Source organism: Populus euphratica, unplaced genomic scaffold (genome assembly GCF_000495115.2).
Source record: "Populus euphratica unplaced genomic scaffold, PopEup_1.0 scaffold23.1, whole genome shotgun sequence".
Lineage (NCBI taxonomy): Eukaryota > Viridiplantae > Streptophyta > Magnoliopsida > Malpighiales > Salicaceae > Populus > Populus euphratica.
This window is the reverse complement of record NW_011499892.1, coordinates 593300-613185: the sequence shown is the minus strand read 5'-3', so window position 1 is coordinate 613185 and position 19886 is coordinate 593300. Positions and strand designations below refer to the sequence as shown.

The 19886-nt window shown below is 32.5% G+C and overlaps 2 protein-coding genes across 8 annotated transcripts in view; one reads left to right on the top strand and one right to left on the bottom strand.

Moving 5' to 3' along the window:
• Nucleotides 1-7211, bottom strand: part of LOC105131392 (kinase superfamily protein) — an 11822-nt gene extending 4611 nt beyond the window's left edge. For 2 of the 3 annotated variants that reach the window (XR_843419.1, XM_011034339.1), the window contains exons 1-12: nucleotides 6782-7209; nucleotides 6389-6647; nucleotides 6043-6148; nucleotides 5782-5923; nucleotides 5313-5577; nucleotides 4788-5155; nucleotides 4064-4137; nucleotides 3293-3443; nucleotides 2843-3029; nucleotides 2084-2312; nucleotides 965-1462; nucleotides 272-329 (exon numbers count right to left, since the gene is read on the bottom strand). Coding sequence is in view for 1 of the 3 variants with exons in the window: in XM_011034339.1 (XP_011032641.1) it covers nucleotides 272-329; nucleotides 965-1462; nucleotides 2084-2312; nucleotides 2843-3029; nucleotides 3293-3443; nucleotides 4064-4137; nucleotides 4788-5155; nucleotides 5313-5577; nucleotides 5782-5923; nucleotides 6043-6148; nucleotides 6389-6647; nucleotides 6782-7163 (2719 nt within the window). In the remaining 2 variants the exon portion in view is untranslated. Of the gene's footprint in view, nucleotides 1-271; nucleotides 330-964; nucleotides 1463-2083; nucleotides 2313-2842; nucleotides 3030-3292; nucleotides 3444-4063; nucleotides 4138-4787; nucleotides 5156-5312; nucleotides 5578-5781; nucleotides 5924-6042; nucleotides 6149-6388; nucleotides 6648-6781 lie in introns of all 3 variants that reach the window. The other variant, XR_843420.1, reaches the window with a different exon arrangement.
• A 7397-nt stretch (nucleotides 7212-14608) lies between these two features.
• LOC105131389 (heat stress transcription factor A-6b-like) lies at nucleotides 14609-17741 on the top strand. 5 transcript variants are annotated; one of them, XR_843418.1, is made up of 4 exons: nucleotides 14609-15416; nucleotides 15972-17083; nucleotides 17187-17248; nucleotides 17345-17741. XR_843418.1 is itself a non-coding variant. In XM_011034336.1 (2 exons), the coding sequence occupies exons 1-2, from the start codon at nucleotides 15105-15107 to the stop codon at nucleotides 16725-16727; spliced, it is 1068 nt and encodes a 355-aa protein (XP_011032638.1). In that variant the 5' UTR covers nucleotides 14609-15104; the 3' UTR covers nucleotides 16728-17667. The 5 variants fall into 5 exon arrangements, 2 of the variants coding, with proteins under 2 accessions (XP_011032638.1, XP_011032639.1); XR_843417.1 differs by having other exon boundaries at nucleotides 15972-17248; XR_843416.1 differs by having other exon boundaries at nucleotides 17187-17667.
• Nucleotides 17742-19886: the final 2145 nt, after the last annotated feature.

Sequence of the window (19886 nt, the reverse complement as noted above, 5' to 3'; positions counted from 1 at the left end):
GGGGGGGGGGGGGGGGGGGGGGGCACCATTAAAGAGTTTTTTTTTTTCTTTTGATGATGGACAGATTTTGGGGCATTCAAAAATAAAGAAACAAACTTGATGTGAGGGGAATAGAAACTACATGTGAGGTCATTTCCATTGAATGCTTAACAATTTCACATGCACGATAGTTTTTGAGGCATTATTTACAAATCTGTAATTTTTAAAAATATTTTATTTCCGAACTCATATTGCATGATAATCAGCTCTGACAGATGACTAGTGCTCTCACCAGGTTTGATATCTCTGTGGGTGATGTTGCGGTCATGACAGGACTTGAGTGCTATCAACTGAGCAAACAAAATACAACGTACATGAAACATCACTCAGAGTGTGACAACCAGGAACAACAGAAAAGTTAACAAAATAGGAACACAAATTAAAAGGGTGTTAAATTCATGAATAAAAAGTAAAACAGTTTCTAAAAGCTTCTTCAAAAGGAACAGAGGTACGACAAAACATATTACTAGAAAAAGGATCTGAAACATATTAGTTTAAAATACTTCAGCATGAGCAGTATTCACTGATTCATGATAAAGTCGAGGATATGGTCAGTATTTACTGATGGATAAACCTTTGCTCACCATAAAACCTAAAAACACTTATTGAACGCATTTAAAAGAAAAATTAACAGTAGAAACTCATTCTTATTGAACTCATTTAGCTGTCCTGATAACAAAAATTTCATTGGACAATTCACCAAGGAAAAGGGTTGGTAATTCTAATAAAAAATTCACATGCTTTAGACTTACAGAGTTGCGTCATATCTTGTGTAAACACTAAAGTTAAACAAACAAACAACACAGCATGCGACTCCTAAGCCAACCATTGCAAGATTGCATATGAACATTAAACAAACCAAAGGCTGAGTTAACAGAAAAACAGAACTCATAAGATTCAATGTCAAATTTGTAAGAAGACATACCAATTGCCATATAAGGTTGCGCATTTCCTCTTCCCCTGCTTCTGTTGTCTTCAACCAATGCCACCATTTTGATGGCTGCAATACCTCAATCCGTTTTACTTCAACCTTTTCTCTGTCAGAGACATTTTCTACCTCCTCCACAGTATAAATAAGCTTTGACAAAGACACGCCTTCATGATGAAATACAAGCCAGATCTCATTAGATCGAGATTCAAAAGATTCTACATATCTTGCTATATGACTCAAACCTTCTTCAAAGGTAGCTCTCATGGTTCTAAATTTGTTCAGGAACATATTTTCAAAATTCCATCCACTTCCTAATCCAGACACTGATTCATTAGTTTCTAGCAGGTCATAATCTGATCGCATTTCTTCAAATATAGAGGTTTTGATCCCGTCTGACTGTAAGTCTCCAAGACACCTGGATGCGTTTAAGAATAGGTCACCAAAATATTTTTCCCGTAGACCACTTAAGTAAACAGCAGCTCCTCTCTCCACCTGTTTACAGTAATAATCTCTTTTAAAGAACTTCAACCTCAAAAACACCAGCATGAACATTAACAGAGAATGATCAATAAATACATTAAGTCCTTTCAAACCACTTCAAAGCTACTTAAAATAAAAGAGGGGATCAAATTGCTTTTTTCTGACCTTTTTTTGCGTATTGAAAGACCTAATGGAACACCAGCATAAAAATTAACAGAAAATGATTTAAGTCATAGTTTGATAGATCAACTTTCCACAACTATTGCAAGACGAGAGATTTCAAAAATTTCTAAGTGGAGCCTGATCCTCCTAGACAAGGTTAGCAAAAAAACACTCTAAAGAGTCAGGAAGTCACAACTGCTAACAAGGTCCAGAAATTGCTCCATCAGGGGGCAGACCGTTCAATAATTGAACACATACTGTAGTTTCAACAAATATTTAGGATATCTTAAGGTTCAGTGTTTGATTTTTATATATACAGCACATACTAAAAAATAAGAAAGATGAGTGCAAATTAATTTAACACATAAAACAAAGGAGAGTGGTAAAAACATAGATATCTACTACATTTAGTGCAGAAGCCTTGTTCAAGCAAAAGAGCAACAAAATGGGATCAAAGAGCAACCCAATTACCATGATTCGTTTCAAAACAAACAAGTCACCATCAGGAGAACCAGAACTACAATCATTAGCACTGCCACAACTGGAATTTCTTTTAGTTGAATTTAAACTAGCATCAAACGAGGAATGTCCATTCCTTTTACTCCAACTTGAAGCATTATGATCTTGATGACAGTTCCAATAAAAAGCCAGCCACACTTCACCATAAGATCCACGACCAAACCTTTTCTTTAGCACATACCTAACAACCAAGAGCTTCAAATGTCTTAGTGGTTTGTTTCCAAAGAAAACAGGCCATATAATATTGTTTAAATGTGAGATAGTGATAAGAATTCAATATAAGCAACAACTACAAGCTTAATGAAGAGGTTTCTCAAATTCTCTTGATATCTTTCACATGACATCATATCAGACATGGTCTGATTTGATCCCATCTGAGTTGAGTGCTAAAAGAATAACGGTGACTAGCAATTCGGCACACCAGCATGTTACAATGGTATAATCTTGGTTATAACAGGAGCTGACCAACTTCCCATCTCCCCAAATTAGGTGCCTAGCCAGGCATATGCTCCAGAAAACTGCTTTCATTGCATCCAATTGGGAATCATTTTCAACAGTCTAATTGAATGCTAATGAACCAATAAGAGCTCAGGTGACCATATTTGGAATTGCTCTTCAACTCTACCTCGTGTTGCATACAGGGAAAAACTTTAATATTGATGGGTTCCCAGGCTAAAACTCGTTAAAAGATAAAGAAAGAAAGATGCACACCTTAAGTCAGGCATTGCATGCTCAGTTGATCCATAATTTGAACCAACATCATGAAAAGGAATAGATTCTAGCAAACCAAGGAAACTAGCAAAGCCTTCAGGATGAATGCATTGGTCTGTAACTCCATCAATAGTCATTCCAAAATGTAAGCACATATTCTGGTCATTATATAAATTCAGAGGTCCACCTGAAATAAAAGGTAAAAAGGTTGTAAATGTCTGTGCTCATAGACACAAATATATGTCCACACAGACAAACATATAGTTGATAAAATTATAATGCTTGAAAAGAAGATAAGTTTTAAAGGAGTTTCTTAAGAAAATTAAGAAGCCATAAATCCCCTTAAAGTGAAACAGGACCATCATGCAACCAAGGATTATCACAACCCATTCAAAGGATAAAAAAAAAAAGATAAGGAAGGCAGAGATACTTAGGAACAACTTCACATACCATAGCGGTGATTGAAGGCCTCGGGTAGAGCATGAGGTAGGTCATACATATAATCTATCCCATCATTTTTTTTAGCCCCTAACATCTCCAGATTATCATTAAGGTTCTCAGACAAGTAATAACAGCCAAAATTCCTCTGTTTTCCCTTGATCTGCAAGAGAAAAGAGGGGGGGTAACATCAAACGCCCAATAGTGAGATCATAACCATGAATTCACCTTCCAGTTTGTTAACTGTGGTTCAGGTTGTGAAGAATAATGTCTTACAAATTAAAGTAAGATAAACGACAGATCTGTCTCATATCTTTTTCTTTCATTGGTCAACACATGAAGGTCTTCTAAACATACAGGTAGCCATAAGAATGTAAAACAAACACACAAAGTCCATGTATAACATGGTCATTGATAAGGCCCTTACAATGATTCAAACACCTTAACACCACTCCATCCCTAAAGAACTCAATCCCTTACAAGGGAAAAAATGAGATAGAGATGTCTAATATAGATATGTAAGGAATAAATGCCATTGACCAGAAAAGATTAAGGTATGGAAATTAGTCTTACCAGTAACTTTTAAAACAAACACACAGAGTCCATATATAACATGGTTATTCATACGACCCTTAAAATGATTCAAACACCTTAACACCACTCTATCCCTAACAGAACTCAATCCCTTACAAGAAAATAAATGAGATAGAGATGTCTAGTTTAGATATGTAAGGACTAAAGGCTATGGACCAGCAAAGATTAAGGTATGGAAATTAGTCTTACCAGTAACTTTTCAAACTTGGTGGTAACTGAATGTCCATGGTCCAATTTCACGAGATCAGAAGTCCCTTCATTAGCTGTCAAAATATGGGATAGATATGATGCTTGTTAGCATAAAAATCTGTCAAATCTTGAGCATATATGACAGGCTGTAACAATTCAGCACCACAAAAAAAATGAGGAAAGATGAAGAAAACACTTGAAAACATGCATAGAATCGCTTCATCATCTACAATGCAAAACCCAACAGTGCCACTGGTCACAAGTCACAACTTATAAACCATGAATACATCCAGCAAAGACCTCATATGTATACGTCAACAGCAAAAAATTGAGTTTGGACAAACCTGGAGAAATACACATCAGCTTGCAAACACCCTGTGGACGAGCTAACTCATTTAATGTTGTTATAAAGGACACAAGGGCCCATGAGCATTGTAATTGCAACATAAAATCAGGTAAAAAAATCATGATATTTAAAGCAACTCAGGTTGGTTCTTACCCAGATATAATAATTAAGGAAAGTGAGTCCAGATTAATTTATTTCCAGAAACTCCTCATTGTACCCTCAAATAACATTTTTCAATAAAGATGAGGAAAAAAATTCTGGAAAGGAATAAATTATGAAGTCACAAATATGTGACAGTTATACTTCGGCGTCCAGCAATTCCAATGCTCATGTTAGGTCCAACATACCATCTGGGAAAGTCTACACAGAAATAATTACCTGATTGTTCATCCATGAAGTTCCTGTGTCCTATTGTTGAGCAATGTATATCCCCCTCTCCATCACAACTTTCCCTCGATATTTTTTGTGAAATTCCAATGGATCCTAATGGAACCACAACAGCTGCCGCATTGTCCATGCTGCCCTTTTCAACAGCAGTATTTACTAAGCATTCAGCTAATGAGTATGAGCATGAAGAAGAGAGTCCAGGCCTCTCAGTACCATGACTATGTACTTCCCACAGTAGATCACAAGTATCCTGCAAGCCCAACTTTTCAAACAAACCATCAGATGCAACCACCAGATAGCTATCATTTGTGGTTAGAGGCTGCCAATCTGTCACTTCTGGTGCAGATATAACTCCATAGCTGTTGATAATTAAAAAAAAAGTGTTATTTTACTATGAACAGAAGGAAAATCTCATAACATAAATGGATGATTAAAGGGAGAGAGATCCAAAAATTGCATATCAATCAAGAAGTAAAGGATGTAATGAATACATATTCTCGTGGTTATGAACCTCACCCTTTTAAATGCAAGTCACCAATAGCTCGGGAAACAGCCAATTGACCATTTACACGAGGCACCCCACCCCACTCAAGTACATATCCACCAGCATTTTCCACTCGGAACCTTTCATCATCTCTATCTGGATGATGATCTCTGGTTAATTGCTGGACAATCAAATGTGTAGGTCCATTGGATGATGTTGATTTGATGTTACCATAATACCTGGCAGGTGAAACTGCCCCATCACGTCTCTGCTCCCTGTATATCCTTAATAAAGTGGCTGCAAATTCAGATACAGTGTATTAAATAAACTTCGTTGTTTTTCTTCAACAAGAACTGCAATTATTATACCCCTATCCCAACATGCATGAATATTACCACTAAGAGCACGATGAGCTGTTGCCTACTCATATAACTATGAAATTCTAAGAGCATGTATATAAGAACATTGAACTTTTTATTTTAGGCTGACGAGGTTTCAGACCTTTTGCCTCTGCAGGAGACTGAAACTTTTCAGAGCACAGAAGCGCCTTTGAATCTCCAATGTTGGCAGCTAATATTTGACCATCTGCCATCAATGCAACAGTGGCCGTAGAACCAGAATCGAGATTATTTTTGGATGCTTCCTTCATTACAATAGCATGAAAAAAAAAATAAGAAGAAGAAAAAAGATTGGGGAAATTATGCACGCAAGGACTGTAGTACAGACAAGAAAGAATGCATCAAATTCAATTACACAACTTGCCTTAGAAAATGTTGCATCAATATCATGAATTGCCCTCAATAATGCTTCCTTCAAGATATCCAGATGAAAAGAATCATCAAAATTTGTTGGCAGAGAAAATTTAAACCTGAAAGAGTTCATTTAGAAACAAATATTAACAATAAATAAGAATTCAATAGAAACATAGCATAATAACTGTGATAGAGTTCAAGAGAAATGAGTGCAATAGAGTGAGAGTGCGCAGGCAGTAGGAGCATGTGTGCAACTCCGCACTTGCATGTATGAAATATTTTTAGTAAAAAGTAAATTTAACAGCAAGAACAATAATTCTTCTAATTTAGCACTTGGAAACAAACTCTTAAATCACCTTTCAAAGTTCAATTTCCGCTGACCAGATTCCTCTCCCCAATTTAGCACTTGAAAATCTACATCTTTTTCTCCCTCATTCGGCAACCTTCCATTCGATTTCTTGAAAACAAAAGAATATGTCGCATCTAAAAGAAAATAAGTATGCAAAGCAAAATACTCCAGTAAAAGCTTTGAAGCCATCTCACTAGCCTCTGCACCATTATGGCCATCAAAAACTGCCACAATTCCCACCACAACCTCCTTAACCCCTACCTTACCTGCTCCAACATCAAAATCCAAGAGTCACAAAAACCTTCCAACTAAATTAATAAGTTCACAAGCGCTAACCCTAAGTCACAGCCTACAAATTAACAGATCCAGAAATACAACAGAAAGAGAAACCTGGTTATACCAGGAAATGGAATGCGAAAGTCGAGAGCACAGAGAGTGCGATCCTCCTGGGACTTTCTTCGGCCTTGAAGCATGGCTGATTGGCAAAGGCTACTGGGGGCTGTGGCGGTGGACCGTGGTCGAGAATCATAATTCGGAAGGCTCCAGCGAGGGCATTTTGGGGATTGAAACACTGCCGCTGCACCGCCTTCTTTGTACACCGTTAAACAAGTCGACGATTCTCCGACGCAGCGTGATGTTGCGTGTATGGTAAAAATGATAAATCCTAAAACTGATAGCTTCCAATTGAACAACGGATTCATTGTGCGGTGGCATCGAGTTTTAGGTTTTTGAGATGAAAGGGAGAGTAGAGAAAGGAGAAGAGGAAAAGGACTAATTCGCATGCTAATTAATAATCGTTAATAGCTTTAAGATTTTGCCGCCAAGGCTGCTCGTATATCACGGTTTGATTGGATTTTTTCAAAAGTGTTTTTATAATATATTAAAATAATATTTTTTAAATTTTTAAAAATTATTTTTAACATCAAAATCATATAAAAATAAAAAAATTCAAATTTTATTTAAAATATATTTAATAACGTTGGAATATATTTCAGTTTCTAGGTTCAGAAATTTATAGAAAAAAAAACTTGGAGTGCCAGAGAAATATTATATTTTAAAGTTAAAACTGTTTTTCTAGGAGTACAAATGTATTTGTTTCAAAAAAAATAATTCATTTTGATAACTCCTTTTCGAAGTGCTAAAGTTATGCTAATTTGAGGACTCCGATCAACTGCAGATTTTTTGGAAATCAATTAAACATATATCTTTAATTGATTGTGTGGAAGAGATAGACTTTACTTCGAACTAAATCGAGCATGTGGCTGTGTGAAGGAAACTTTCTTTGCACAGAGATAAGCCTTCTAATCACCAACATTGGCGACCAGAATTTGATCATGGATCAAGAGAGCGACAACAGCTGTAGATCCTGCCGAAAGTTTATTTCGGAAAGCTTCCTGGAAGTAGGAATGAATAGGAGGTTTCTGGGGAAAAATAACGAGATCAACAAAAGAAGATCGGAGGGGATGGAGGAATATCGCTTGCCTTAGAGAACGATGCGTCGATCTTCAAGATTGTTCTTGTTTGTGCTTCATTCGGAACTTCAAGCTGTTGTGTTTATTGCATTGAGCTTAAGGAATCGATCCTTTACTTGATGTTATAAAGGTGGGGACTCTGGTTTATCAGAATAGCTTGTGTGTTTGGAATTGTGTTACAATGGTGATTTAAAGTATTATTTTATTTAAAATAAAGTTTTTTAAATTTTTTTAATTATTTTTTATATTAACACATTAAAATAATTTAAAAATATAAAAAAAATATTTTAAACCAGAAAAATCAAAATTTAAGACATCTAAACACACTCACCATCTTTACATTTATGATGTGTAAGGTTCACAAGTTAATTATCCAGATTTAAAATTTATGTGGTTTTATCTTTTAAAAATATTTTTTAAAAATAAAAAATATATATAATTTTGATACATTTCTAAACAAAAAACACTTTTTTAAAATGCAATTCCATCCGGTAAAAATTTGTGGGGTTTTTAAAATTTCATTAATTGATTTTTTTGGTATTTTTTCATGTATAATAAAAATATAATTTTTATTTTTTAATAAAATATACATAAAGATTTTAGAATTTGGTTACGTGCACACAAATAAAAACATATTTTTGTATTTTTTTCAATAAGAAATTTTTTATTTTTTGTATTTTTCTAGAATTTTTAAGAAAAAAAAGTATATTTTATATCATATTCATATCTTGAAATATAAATTTACAACTTATATATAAAAATAAAATTATTGAAAAACATGTAAGGACTCATGAATAATTTTAAGACGATCCCTATATTTTTTAAAAAAAATAGAAATTATTTGAAATTTATTTAACAAGTAACAAGAAATAAATATTATTGGACAAGCAGAGTATGTTTATCAAACATAACTTTAATTAAAAATTAAAAACTTAAAAAATATCTTAATATCGTAATTATCAAACACATTTAAAAAACAAATATATTTTTTTATTTGATAAAATATAAACATCTAAACATTATCTTATGCTAAATGGCCCCACGGACTGAGCTTCATAATTTAGAGGTCCAAATCCACAAACATGACCCAGGATAATGTAAAGTAGGAACAAAGATCAAGAGAGATAAAAACTTTCTAATATGTTTATGAACATGAATACGATAATAACCTTAGAAACATAATTTCAATATCAAATCAGACTACATCCGACTAAAAGCATATGTGCGTGTGAAAATAATATTTAAACAAGATTTAAGCTAGATTATCGCAACAAACACCAAACTATATCCAAATCAATTTGAATTAAGTTTGATTAAGTTAATTAGATTGTAAATTAATTTATTGAATTACCATGATTTAATCGGATTAATGTCAAAAACTAGTTCAAATTAAGATTTGATATGGGTCGCACTTCGTCACATGAATTTGTGGAGACAACCCACGCCATTGGGCTGGGTTTAATAACTATGCTAATTTTTCATTGATAGTGAAATCAACCGAAGAACTTCATTTGTTCATTTGCTGAGAAATAAGGCGATGTACAGTGCGCGAGTTACATTTATCAATTCATTGCTAATTTAAAACAAAGTAGGAGTTGTGGACCAACTCTGGCGTAATCCATAACTCTTCGCAGAGATGTGCTATGGGGCTTGTACTTTTAACAAAATTACTAGCTAGTCCCTCTTTCTAAAAACTTTTAATAGCATTGTGTTTCGTGATAGTTTTTTTTTTATGTATTTTACCCGTAAAATATTTAAAATAATTATTATTTAATAATTTTAACATGTTAATATAAAAAAATTAATATCTTTTCAAATAAAAAGGTATTTAAAAAAAAAAAACATGATACACCACCATGTCAGATAAACAAATCTCTATTCAAAATCGCGTTTTTGAGTTGTTCATCGATTACTTGCCCATCTGTTTTCGGAGTCAAGTCTTTAATTCAGATAGAACCAATACCTAATAATTAATCAGCAATCGACACAAATCAAGTCAGACAGCAATCCAGGGTTAAAATAAACGAAGACTATGAAACATGTGAATCTCAAATCATCTCTAAAACGCAATCCAACACGCATTTTAGATTTTGCAGAAGCTGCTGTTCAGCGATGAATCCAGTTCCACCCGCTTTATATAGACCTCTAAAAAACTATATCCACATCAACACGTGTCATACTCGGCACTGGACGACTTTTTTTCTCTCTTGTTTGCCTCACCGTGTCGCGACGGAGTGACCGGCAAATGGATCTTCAGATCATGCAAGCCGGCGGTGTTGCGGAAGACTACCAGTACCAGGTACACACTGATTACAAACTTTCTGAAACACACGAGTCATGGAGTCAACCCTAGCCAGACGTGCACGTCTAATCAAGCATTTTTTACACGATCAATCATCTCATGATATGCCACGTTCCCTTGTTCATATACTGGCTTGCACCGCCCCATGCCAACTGGCACGAGAAGGGCTATCCTGCCTTGAAGAAACAAACCTAGGAACCCAGGATTTGTTTATTTCTCCTAATCCAAACCCTGATATGAATGCATAGTAGCTGGAGCCAAAACATTGGACAATGATCCAACTAGGTTGGTTAAAATGGCTAGTTAAGATCTTTCTGGTCTCCCTAAATCACAACAAGTCATGGGCGTCACCTTAAAATAAAGGGTGGAGAAAACAAATGGAACACTGCTATTTGGTGAAACGTGCGAGTTTGTTTAAGGAAACTTGGATACTTTCATGATTTTTAGACCGGGTCAGCTTAAGATTTAAATTTCAGGTTTTGGCTGGATTATTTAACAAAAAAAAATTAAAATAATATTATTTTAATAAAAGAATTAACAGATTATAATTGAATTTTTGACCAAGTTTTCTAGAGGTTAATCAAATTGTCGACTCACACTAAACTTTTTATTTTTCTATTATATATATATATATATATATATATATATATATATATATATTGAAAACAAGAAGAAAGTAAAAAGGGAAACGGAAGGGTAAAATTAATTTTTAATTAGAATTATTGATTTGTTCATCCAGGAACCCTCTAGGACTCTAGTACATTCAAGAAGATTGTAGAAGGTCTAGGTGCAATTTTTTTTAATATTTTGTCACAATAATTGGCATCCCTTTATCTGTTGCAGCTTCTGGGAATGTGCGGGAAAATTTATTTTATTTGGTGGAGATATTAAAATAATCTTGTCTTTGCCCTAAATATTCAAATGATCGGTGCAGGTTGCAGTCAGGGAACACAGGACGATTGGTTCTAGAACACCACCATCATGTAGTCTTTGCTCCATGCCTCTATGCGGTCGAAACTTGTTCCCCTTGCATGCTCGAAAAGAATAACTTCACCTCGGATTAAGTTCATGAAATATCCATTTATAATCAACCATTTGTCAAGATATATAACGGATAAGAAGGATATTGCCACGTCTGCTGCTTTTGCAGTGGTTTTTTTCAAAAAAGAATTTTACTTTGAATATATTAAAATATTATTATTATTTTAATTTTTTAATATTAATATTTTTATATAAGCATATTAAAAAAATAAAAAATATTAAGAAAATTATTTAAAACAAAAGGATATTTAAAAAAACACAATGACATTGCATTAACAAATAGGCTAAAAAAACACCAGCTCTCGTTATTCAGGGAAAGGAGAATGGTGGGCAAGAAATCTTTAAAGTTTAAATCGAATATGTGGAACTTTGGATGCCTGGGAGATGAGAAGCTAGTGTCCCCGGATATTATTTTGGGTGTGAGGGTCTGCCAATCAGAACTAAACACGAGTCACATTATTTAACAATGAAGTATAACTAGGTTATTGGCCCGAGTTTCCCTGCAGATAGAATGAAAAACATATAATTACATTATATAATATAAATTGTGTTATTTCTGCTACTTGAGTGTAATGAAATATTTGAAATAATAATTAAAAACTTCACCAATATACTATAATAAATTAACTGACCTTCATAAGCGTTAATAAATAAAAAATAAAAAACAGGCATGACTTGTTTGACCAACCAGGTTAATAATAAATTGGCTATCTAACTTAAACGATGGTCTAGTCTTTTAATAAAAAACATATTTGTTGTTATTTAACTCTAGTTTAAATATAAAGATAAAGAACTCCTAAATGATTACATCAGAAAAAAAAGGAAGTAAAATAAAAAAAATAAAAAAAATTGCATCAACATAAATTAATAATTCATACGTGAAATTTACAATGTGGATAAACCTAAATAATTTTTTTTTTTTCCTATTATCTTTATAGTTGGATTTTTATTGACCACAAGTCAAATTAATTTTTTTTAAAAAAAAGAGTCATACAAAATTTAAGTTCAGACTTTTAAAATATATGATACTATATTGATATGGTAAATTTTAATCAATAAAATTTAGAATCCATGTTAAAATATGATATGAATCAAGCATAATTTTTTTAAGATAGGCAGTAAAAAATGATGAAACTGTTTTTTATTTATCTGAAGTTAAATAAAAAAAATCAACGATAAGAACGGGCTAAATAGGAGCTGTTCGCCACTAAAACAAAAATATGAAAATAGAAGAGATTTTACTGTAAGAATTTTAACGGTGGTGCTACTTCAGACCCTTTCCCCTTTTTTTCTACCTTTCATATGCGCTTGCTTCCTTTTTAAACGTGCAAAATTATTGGGGCGTTGACAAATTTTTTTCCCAGGAAGACTTTTCATACCCTTGCACACGAGGAGCTATCGGGCATAGATTATCCCATGGTAGGACACAACTTCAACCCCCTCTCAACAAGCATAAAAATATCACTAGATACTTAACTCGCGTGTAGTTCTGGATATGATTTTTTTAATAAAAAATATTACATACAGGCTTTTTAATTTTGTGGGTGTATATAAAAAAAAAATCATGAACTATATATGATAATAAATAAAAAATATAAATAATAATTAAAAATAAAACTAAAAAATTAAAAAACATGTATAGATTAAGATATTTAATTTCATAAAACGTTATATTTATACGGTTGTATTTGCTAAATTTATTTATTAAAATATTTTTTTATTCAATCAAATGATAATAGAAATGGACAAGCATGTTAAATTAATTAAATAAAATAAAGAGAAATAATACACATATTATAATAATTATCTAAAAATAAAAGAAATTATTTTCAAAAATAAAATTCATCTATACAAGAAAAAAAAAAGATGGATAGGGAAAACCTTGATGAAAATTAAATGCATAAAAAAAACAAGTATCATTTAAAAAAAGCTCTCTAAATAAGACAAAAAAGAAATGTGATATTAATCTAATTATAAATATTTTTCATGAAAAAAACTTATACAAAAAGCATAATTTTTTTTAAACAGAAACAAATAAAAAGAAAAGGAGAGAGAGAGGAAAAAAAAAGGCTAAGTGTTGTTGAGTTTGGTAATTCAAGCTAACTCGTTTGATCAATTTTTCCGAGGCTCGCATAATTGTTTTGATAGTAAAAAATCTAATCAAACTTGGATATATCTATTAAAGTTTTTTTTTAAAAAAAATTTCAATGTGAAGTCCCCTAATTAAATGGAACTATTTGACATAAATATTAACTATTTTTATAGTTTAAATTAATGTCAGTAATTGTTTTTCCTCTTTATTAATAGAATCTAGTAACCTCTCCCTCCTTCCCTCCCCCAATCAAAAACTAAAAAATAATAAAAATAATTTTTTATATCAAAATTAAATTAAAAAAATATGGAGGTATCAAAAATCATGACAGGCCACTCATGTTTTATGCATTTTTAGTTTTAATATATATTTTTAAATTTTATTATTAAATAAAAATTTTAAATTAATTGAAATTGAATTATGATTAAATCGCCTAAAATAAAAATTCAAATATCAAAATGAATTAAAAAAACACAATGTCATTCACAATGTTTTGGATGCCCGCGCGTAGTGCTTGCTCCATAGTACTTGGCCCACTTGATCTAGTTTGTTTTATCCAGTAATTATAATAAAACACACTAAAAACAAAGGATAAAATACACTATGTGAGACTAGTGAAAATTCAAAAAATACACTTGGTACCAAAAAAATTATACCTGACATCCCGGACATTTTTATCTTTTCATCTTCAAATGCACGATGCAATTATTTAGGTACCCTCAAGGTAAAAGAAACCTTTTTTTTTTTCTTTGATTTTTATATCTTGCCATCTAAATTTTCAAAGTTGTCTCTCAAATTATTTTGATTAGGATTTTGTTTAAAAAAAATTTATAATTTTTTTCAATTTATTTTATACCAAGTTATTCTAATTTCATAGCATAAAATATAAATTTTACCGATTAATCAAATAAATTTATTTTTTATTAGCCAATTTACATGTTTATATTTTTCATGCGTAGCGTACCTTTGTGATAATGGTTAGATCTGCAGTGATTTTCAATGACGTCAGCCAATTATTGGTAGGGTAAATAAAATCACCACGCTCCTCCAATCAAATCTCATAAAGCTATTGAAATCCAGATGCCAAACAAAAACCACTACGCATTTTACTTTAGTCACAATGGGCCCCAAACCACACCTCCACCATCCCGTCCCCAGTGCTAACCCTTGCAAATTCCAGAAGTTTCCTAGAGGACCACTCTCTCCCCCACCCTTTGCCAAATGAAGAAAGGGGCTAGATTTTTTTTATTTTTTAAAAATATATTCAGCACCCAAGACCTCTAGAACTTTCCAAATGATTTTTATAACAAGCTTCATTACCTCTATTTATCTCTTTAGACACCGCTTCTCTGGCTGCAGGTTTCTACCAACTTTGTAACGACATAAACGACCTTTCCTTTCCCAGAACATAGAAACGCTGTCGCTGTTTTCACCCCTGAAAAAAATCTCCATTGCAACTCTGTCGTCTTTTTTCATCACAATTTTCTCATCTTTTCTATTCATATGAAGCCGTTCTTTCCATGACTCTGCTTTCAGTTCTCTTTCTAGCTTAAACCCAGCAGCAGTCTCCTCTCTTTTTCTCGACCAAGATTTATTTATTTATTTTCTTATTTTAGTTCAGTCAAACCCATTACTCCTCTTTCTTTCTTGATCTTTTTCTTTCCTAGCGTTCATTTGTTTTTTAAAATCCCCATCATCCAGGGCTTCAATTTTGACCGTAGCCAGTTCTATCATCAATCTTGAACCGACACGGGAGCATGTAAATTTTCATCTTCAAGCTAACATAAGAACCGAATCGGTGGATCAAATTGCAATCATGAATCCATTTTTCACTGTGAAGCAAGAGTATGCAGGATCGAGTTCATCGCCACCGTCCGGCGGTGACGAGCCCCCACCAATTATGCTGCCACCGCAGCCAAGGGAAGGTTTACATGATACAGGACCACCACCATTCCTGACTAAGACCTTTGACATGGTAGATGACCCAACGACCAATCACATAGTTTCTTGGAACAGAGGAGGTTCTAGCTTTGTTGCCTGGGATCCTCATTCGTTATCCACAAATCTCCTTCCTAGATACTTCAAGCATAATAATTTTTCCAGCTTTGTCAGGCAGCTCAATACTTATGTAAGTATTTTGATACCGAGCTCAATCTTACTCTCTTTTTTTTTCAAAAAAATCTATCTATTTCAACAGTCCATTTTATTGAAATAAGCAGTTTTAATATTTTTATGGCATTTTTCAACCTGGGTTCTTGGTACCTCAAAATAATAAATTTTATCATACCCAAAGAACAGTGCTAGTGAGAAGAATGTTCGTGGAACTAACTAACAGTGTTTTAGCAATTTGTTGTTGTTTTTTTTTTTTTTTTTTTTGCGGCATCCATAGTCTATTGTATTTTCCACTGTAGGTGAAGTTTATCTTCTTCTGTGCCCCCCGCCCCACCCCCCCAACCCAGTAGTCCTGTCTGGATGGGGGGTCATGTGCATATTACAAAAAAAGCAGAAGTTAAAAATTCTGCATTCTGTTTTCAGAGCTCGATTGCTCTTCTTCTGTAATGCAGGAATTTCTTCATTGTACACTGCCTGTCACACTGGAAATTCTCAAGTAATTTTCTTGAGTCTGTGTTGAGATGTAATTTTGTTAATGGGAATTGATGATGCTTTAGAATTTTTTTACCAGGGTTTTAGAAAGATTGATCCAGATAGATGGGAGTTTGCCAATGAAGGATTTCTGAGCGGTCAAAAGCATCTCTTAAGGAATATAAAAAGAAGAAAGGCACCCTCTCAGCCTCTTACTCAACAGCAAGCTCCAGATGCTTGCGTTGAAGTTGGCCGTTTTGGATTAGATGGAGAAATTGATCGCTTGAAACGTGACAAGCAGGTTTTAATGATGGAATTAGTGAAACTCAGACAGCAGCAACAGAATGCTAGATCTTATATACAAGCTATGGAGCAAAGGCTGCAAGCGATAGAGCAAAAGCAGCAGCAAATGATGCAATTCTTAGCTAGAGCAATGCAAAATCCAGCCTTTTTACAGCAGTTAGTTCAGCAGAAGGAGAAAAAGAAAGAGCTTGAGGAAGCAATGACTAAAAAGAGAAGGCGGCCTATTGATCAAGGATCTAGTAGAGGTGGTGGTGGTGAATCGAGCCATATTGGTGGAAGTGCAAACCCCATCAAGGCAGAGCCTTTAGAGTCTGGAGACCTTGAAATTGAAGTCTCAGAGCTGGAAGCACTTGCGTTGGAAATGCAAGGGTATGGTAGGGCAAGGAGAGAGCAAGAGGATGGAGTAGAAGAGCTAGAGACACCAGAAAGTAAAGATAGAGAACTTGATGAGGGATTTTGGGAAGAACTGTTAAATGAGAGTACTGGAGGAGATGAAGATGATGTCAATATATTAGCCGAGCGCATGGGTTATCTGGGTTCAAGTCCTAAGTAGTGAAACTGAACAGTTTTCTGCATCGCTGGCCATCACCACCACCACCACTTAATTCCCTCAATGATCATTTCATTGTGGTAGCAGGTTTCCATGGTCATATTGCTAGTTGACAGTCTAATTTGTGTCATTGGATGCTATTAGGCTATAATCTTCACCTGCATTTCTTGCTATTGACAGGATAGGGGAACTACCAAGCCATGCTTACCAGTGGAAACTATCTTGTTTCTGGTGTTTCTAACCCTTGTATTTTCATTTTGTTGTCAATTTCTCCATTTTGTGCATCCCTTCTTATTTTCTCTAGGTTGCAGCAGTTCCTGGGCAGAGTCTCGTAGTCCTTGTCATGATTTGTCTCAAAGGTTACTAGATATTTTTTTTCACTCGCAACTAATCTTTGAATTATGCTTTTGATTCATTAGTTAACTGCTTCCGGTAATTTTCCTTGTCCTCGAATAAATGTAGACTGTTGAGATGCTGTTGATTTCGACAAGATGTTGCTGCAAGTTGCAAGAAACCACAACTAGGTGCTTTTGGATTCAAATAACCGATTTGGTAGTTAACGGCGTCGGCTTGATTTTTTTTCCTTTCTTTTTCTTGATTTGTCTTGTTCTTTATGCAAGGGGAAGAGAGACTCGGTCGGTGATGAAATTCTTGATGTTACATTTGTACCATATATAGATGTTTTTCATGCCTCTGCAATTTGGTTCTTTATCTCTCATTTTCAATGGCGGAGGGGCTACCACGGTCCAAGCAGCAGTGTTGATAATGCATCGCATTTCATGACCAATAACAAACAAATGTGTTCGTGGTGGCAATTTTGTGGCCGATCGTGGTGCTGTCCTTGAAATGGTTTTGAACGATAGTGCAAAATCATTTTCACAGGTCTCTTTTAGAGGCCCGACTCCATTGATCTTAGCTTTCTATATGATAAGCTCTTAATTTATCTGGTTTGTTGTTACATGGACCATGGGAAGTTTGCGCAGAACAAAAATGAATGAAGGAAGATAATGGCTTTAGCAATCCACGACCATCTTGAGTGAACTTTCCAGGATTAGTGTTTCAATTGCTGGAAAGGAGGGAAAAAGAGGTAAGAGGGGTTGGAAAGAAATTAACGTAGCTCGTGAAAAGTCTCACGTGTGGGTTTGAATTTTGCAATTCCCAGCGCGTTTGGTGGTGTGCTAATGGGAAGCATGTTATGATTATTTTTTTAAAGTATGTTTTATTTAAAAATATGTTTAAAAAAATATTTTTAATATTAATACAATAAAAAAATTCAATTAATTTATTTTAAAATGCAGTCTCAAAAGCTTTCTTAAACAAGGTTAGAGCAACAATAATCACCGTCCCTCTGGATAAAAGTTATTTGTTTGAAATCATGGTGTAATATTCTTTTTAAAATAATATTTTTATTTAAAAATATATTAATATTTTTATTTTTTATATTGACATATCAAAATTATTATAAAATACTAAAAATTATTAATTATTATTTTTAAAATAATATTAATAAAGTAATATTTTTAAAATAGATTTAATAACAAAAACATATTCACCCCGAAATAAAAGCTAGTAGAAGAGAAAAAAAATCCAGTTTCAGTATTTATGATCCTGACTTAAAATCCCACGTCGTGGAATTGACATAAAATCTGGACAGAAGAGTTACAGTAGGTTGCTAAGTCTACTCAATTATTAATTATTATTATTAACAAGAATTAATTGATAAAAGAAAATCTTTGATATTTTTCTCCAAATCAATTGTTTGTGGTAACATTTATTTTATTTCAAATCTCGTTATTTAATATTAAATTTATTTAAAATTAAATTTTATAATTTATTTTAAATTATTTTATATAAAAAATAAAAAATTAAATTGATTAAGAATTATACTTCATGACATTGTTAAGCTCGATTTTTATGAAATTATCCTCGTTTCATAACTCAAGTCATGAGTTTGACAAGTTAACTTAAGTTAATTTGTATAAGTTTTTTGGTCATTTTTAAATCAATTTTTCTTTAATTTAACTTTTTAATATTGGATTGATTGAAGCATTAACCTTTGTAATTTATTTTTTTCTTTCTATTGGGTTATTTTGGTTTTATGATTTGGGATAAGGGTTTGACAAGTTAACTTGAGTTATTTTTTCTAGTTATTTTTTATTTTATTTTTTAATTTTATTATTTAATATTAGATTCATTGAAAATCAAATCTTCATAATTTATTTTGATTTGATTTTCATGAGGTTGTTATAGTCGCATGACTCAACATGTAAATTAATAAATTAATCTGTATTGATTCAAATAAATCAAACATGTTATCATCTTAATATTTATAAAAAATATTATATTTGATTTTTATTTTAAATCAAACTATATTTTTATTAATTATTTAAATTATTTTTAAACTCATCATATTATCTAAGTTATATTAAGCCAGTCTCTGCATGTATAAAAACAACTTTTACTTTAAAAAATATGTGCAACGCCTGAATATGTTTCATGTTGATTTTTTTTTTGACCCAACCTACCCTGCAATGCAAACTAGTGAAAACTATTCAATAAAATAATGCTACGGCAAATATGTCCTTGACTTGAAAAAACATTGAGTTGTGATTAGAGGGTGTAATGATCCTTTTATCATGGTTCAATGCTATTTTAAAATTATTTAGGGATGGATTATTGTTTTTAATTTTTTAGAAAAAAATAAATTACTTAACTATCTAGGAATAGAAATAAAAATAAAAATGATGGCTTAAGCCTATAGGCTTTAATGTCCTCTTTTATACTGTTTTAGCAAGGTTAAATTACTTATTTACTCATGAGTTCAAAATTAAAAAAATTATTATTTAGGGGTGTTTTAATAAAAAATTTAAATTTTTTTTTATTTCATGATACTATTTAAATTGTTTGAAAATTAAACTTTTTAATTAATTTTTCCAGAGAATGATTCAGATTTGTAAGATTTGCTTGTTTTTATTTTTTTTAAAACTTATATTTTTTAAATTTTATCTTTCAATATTTATTCAATTATTATTTTTATTTATTTATTTTTATAATATTATTCACTAATTTAAAAAATAACAAAGGTTTTCTTTGGTATTTTTTCTTCTTGTCCTTACTTGAATATATTTTGGTTAATTACTATTAAATTTATTAAAAATTAAG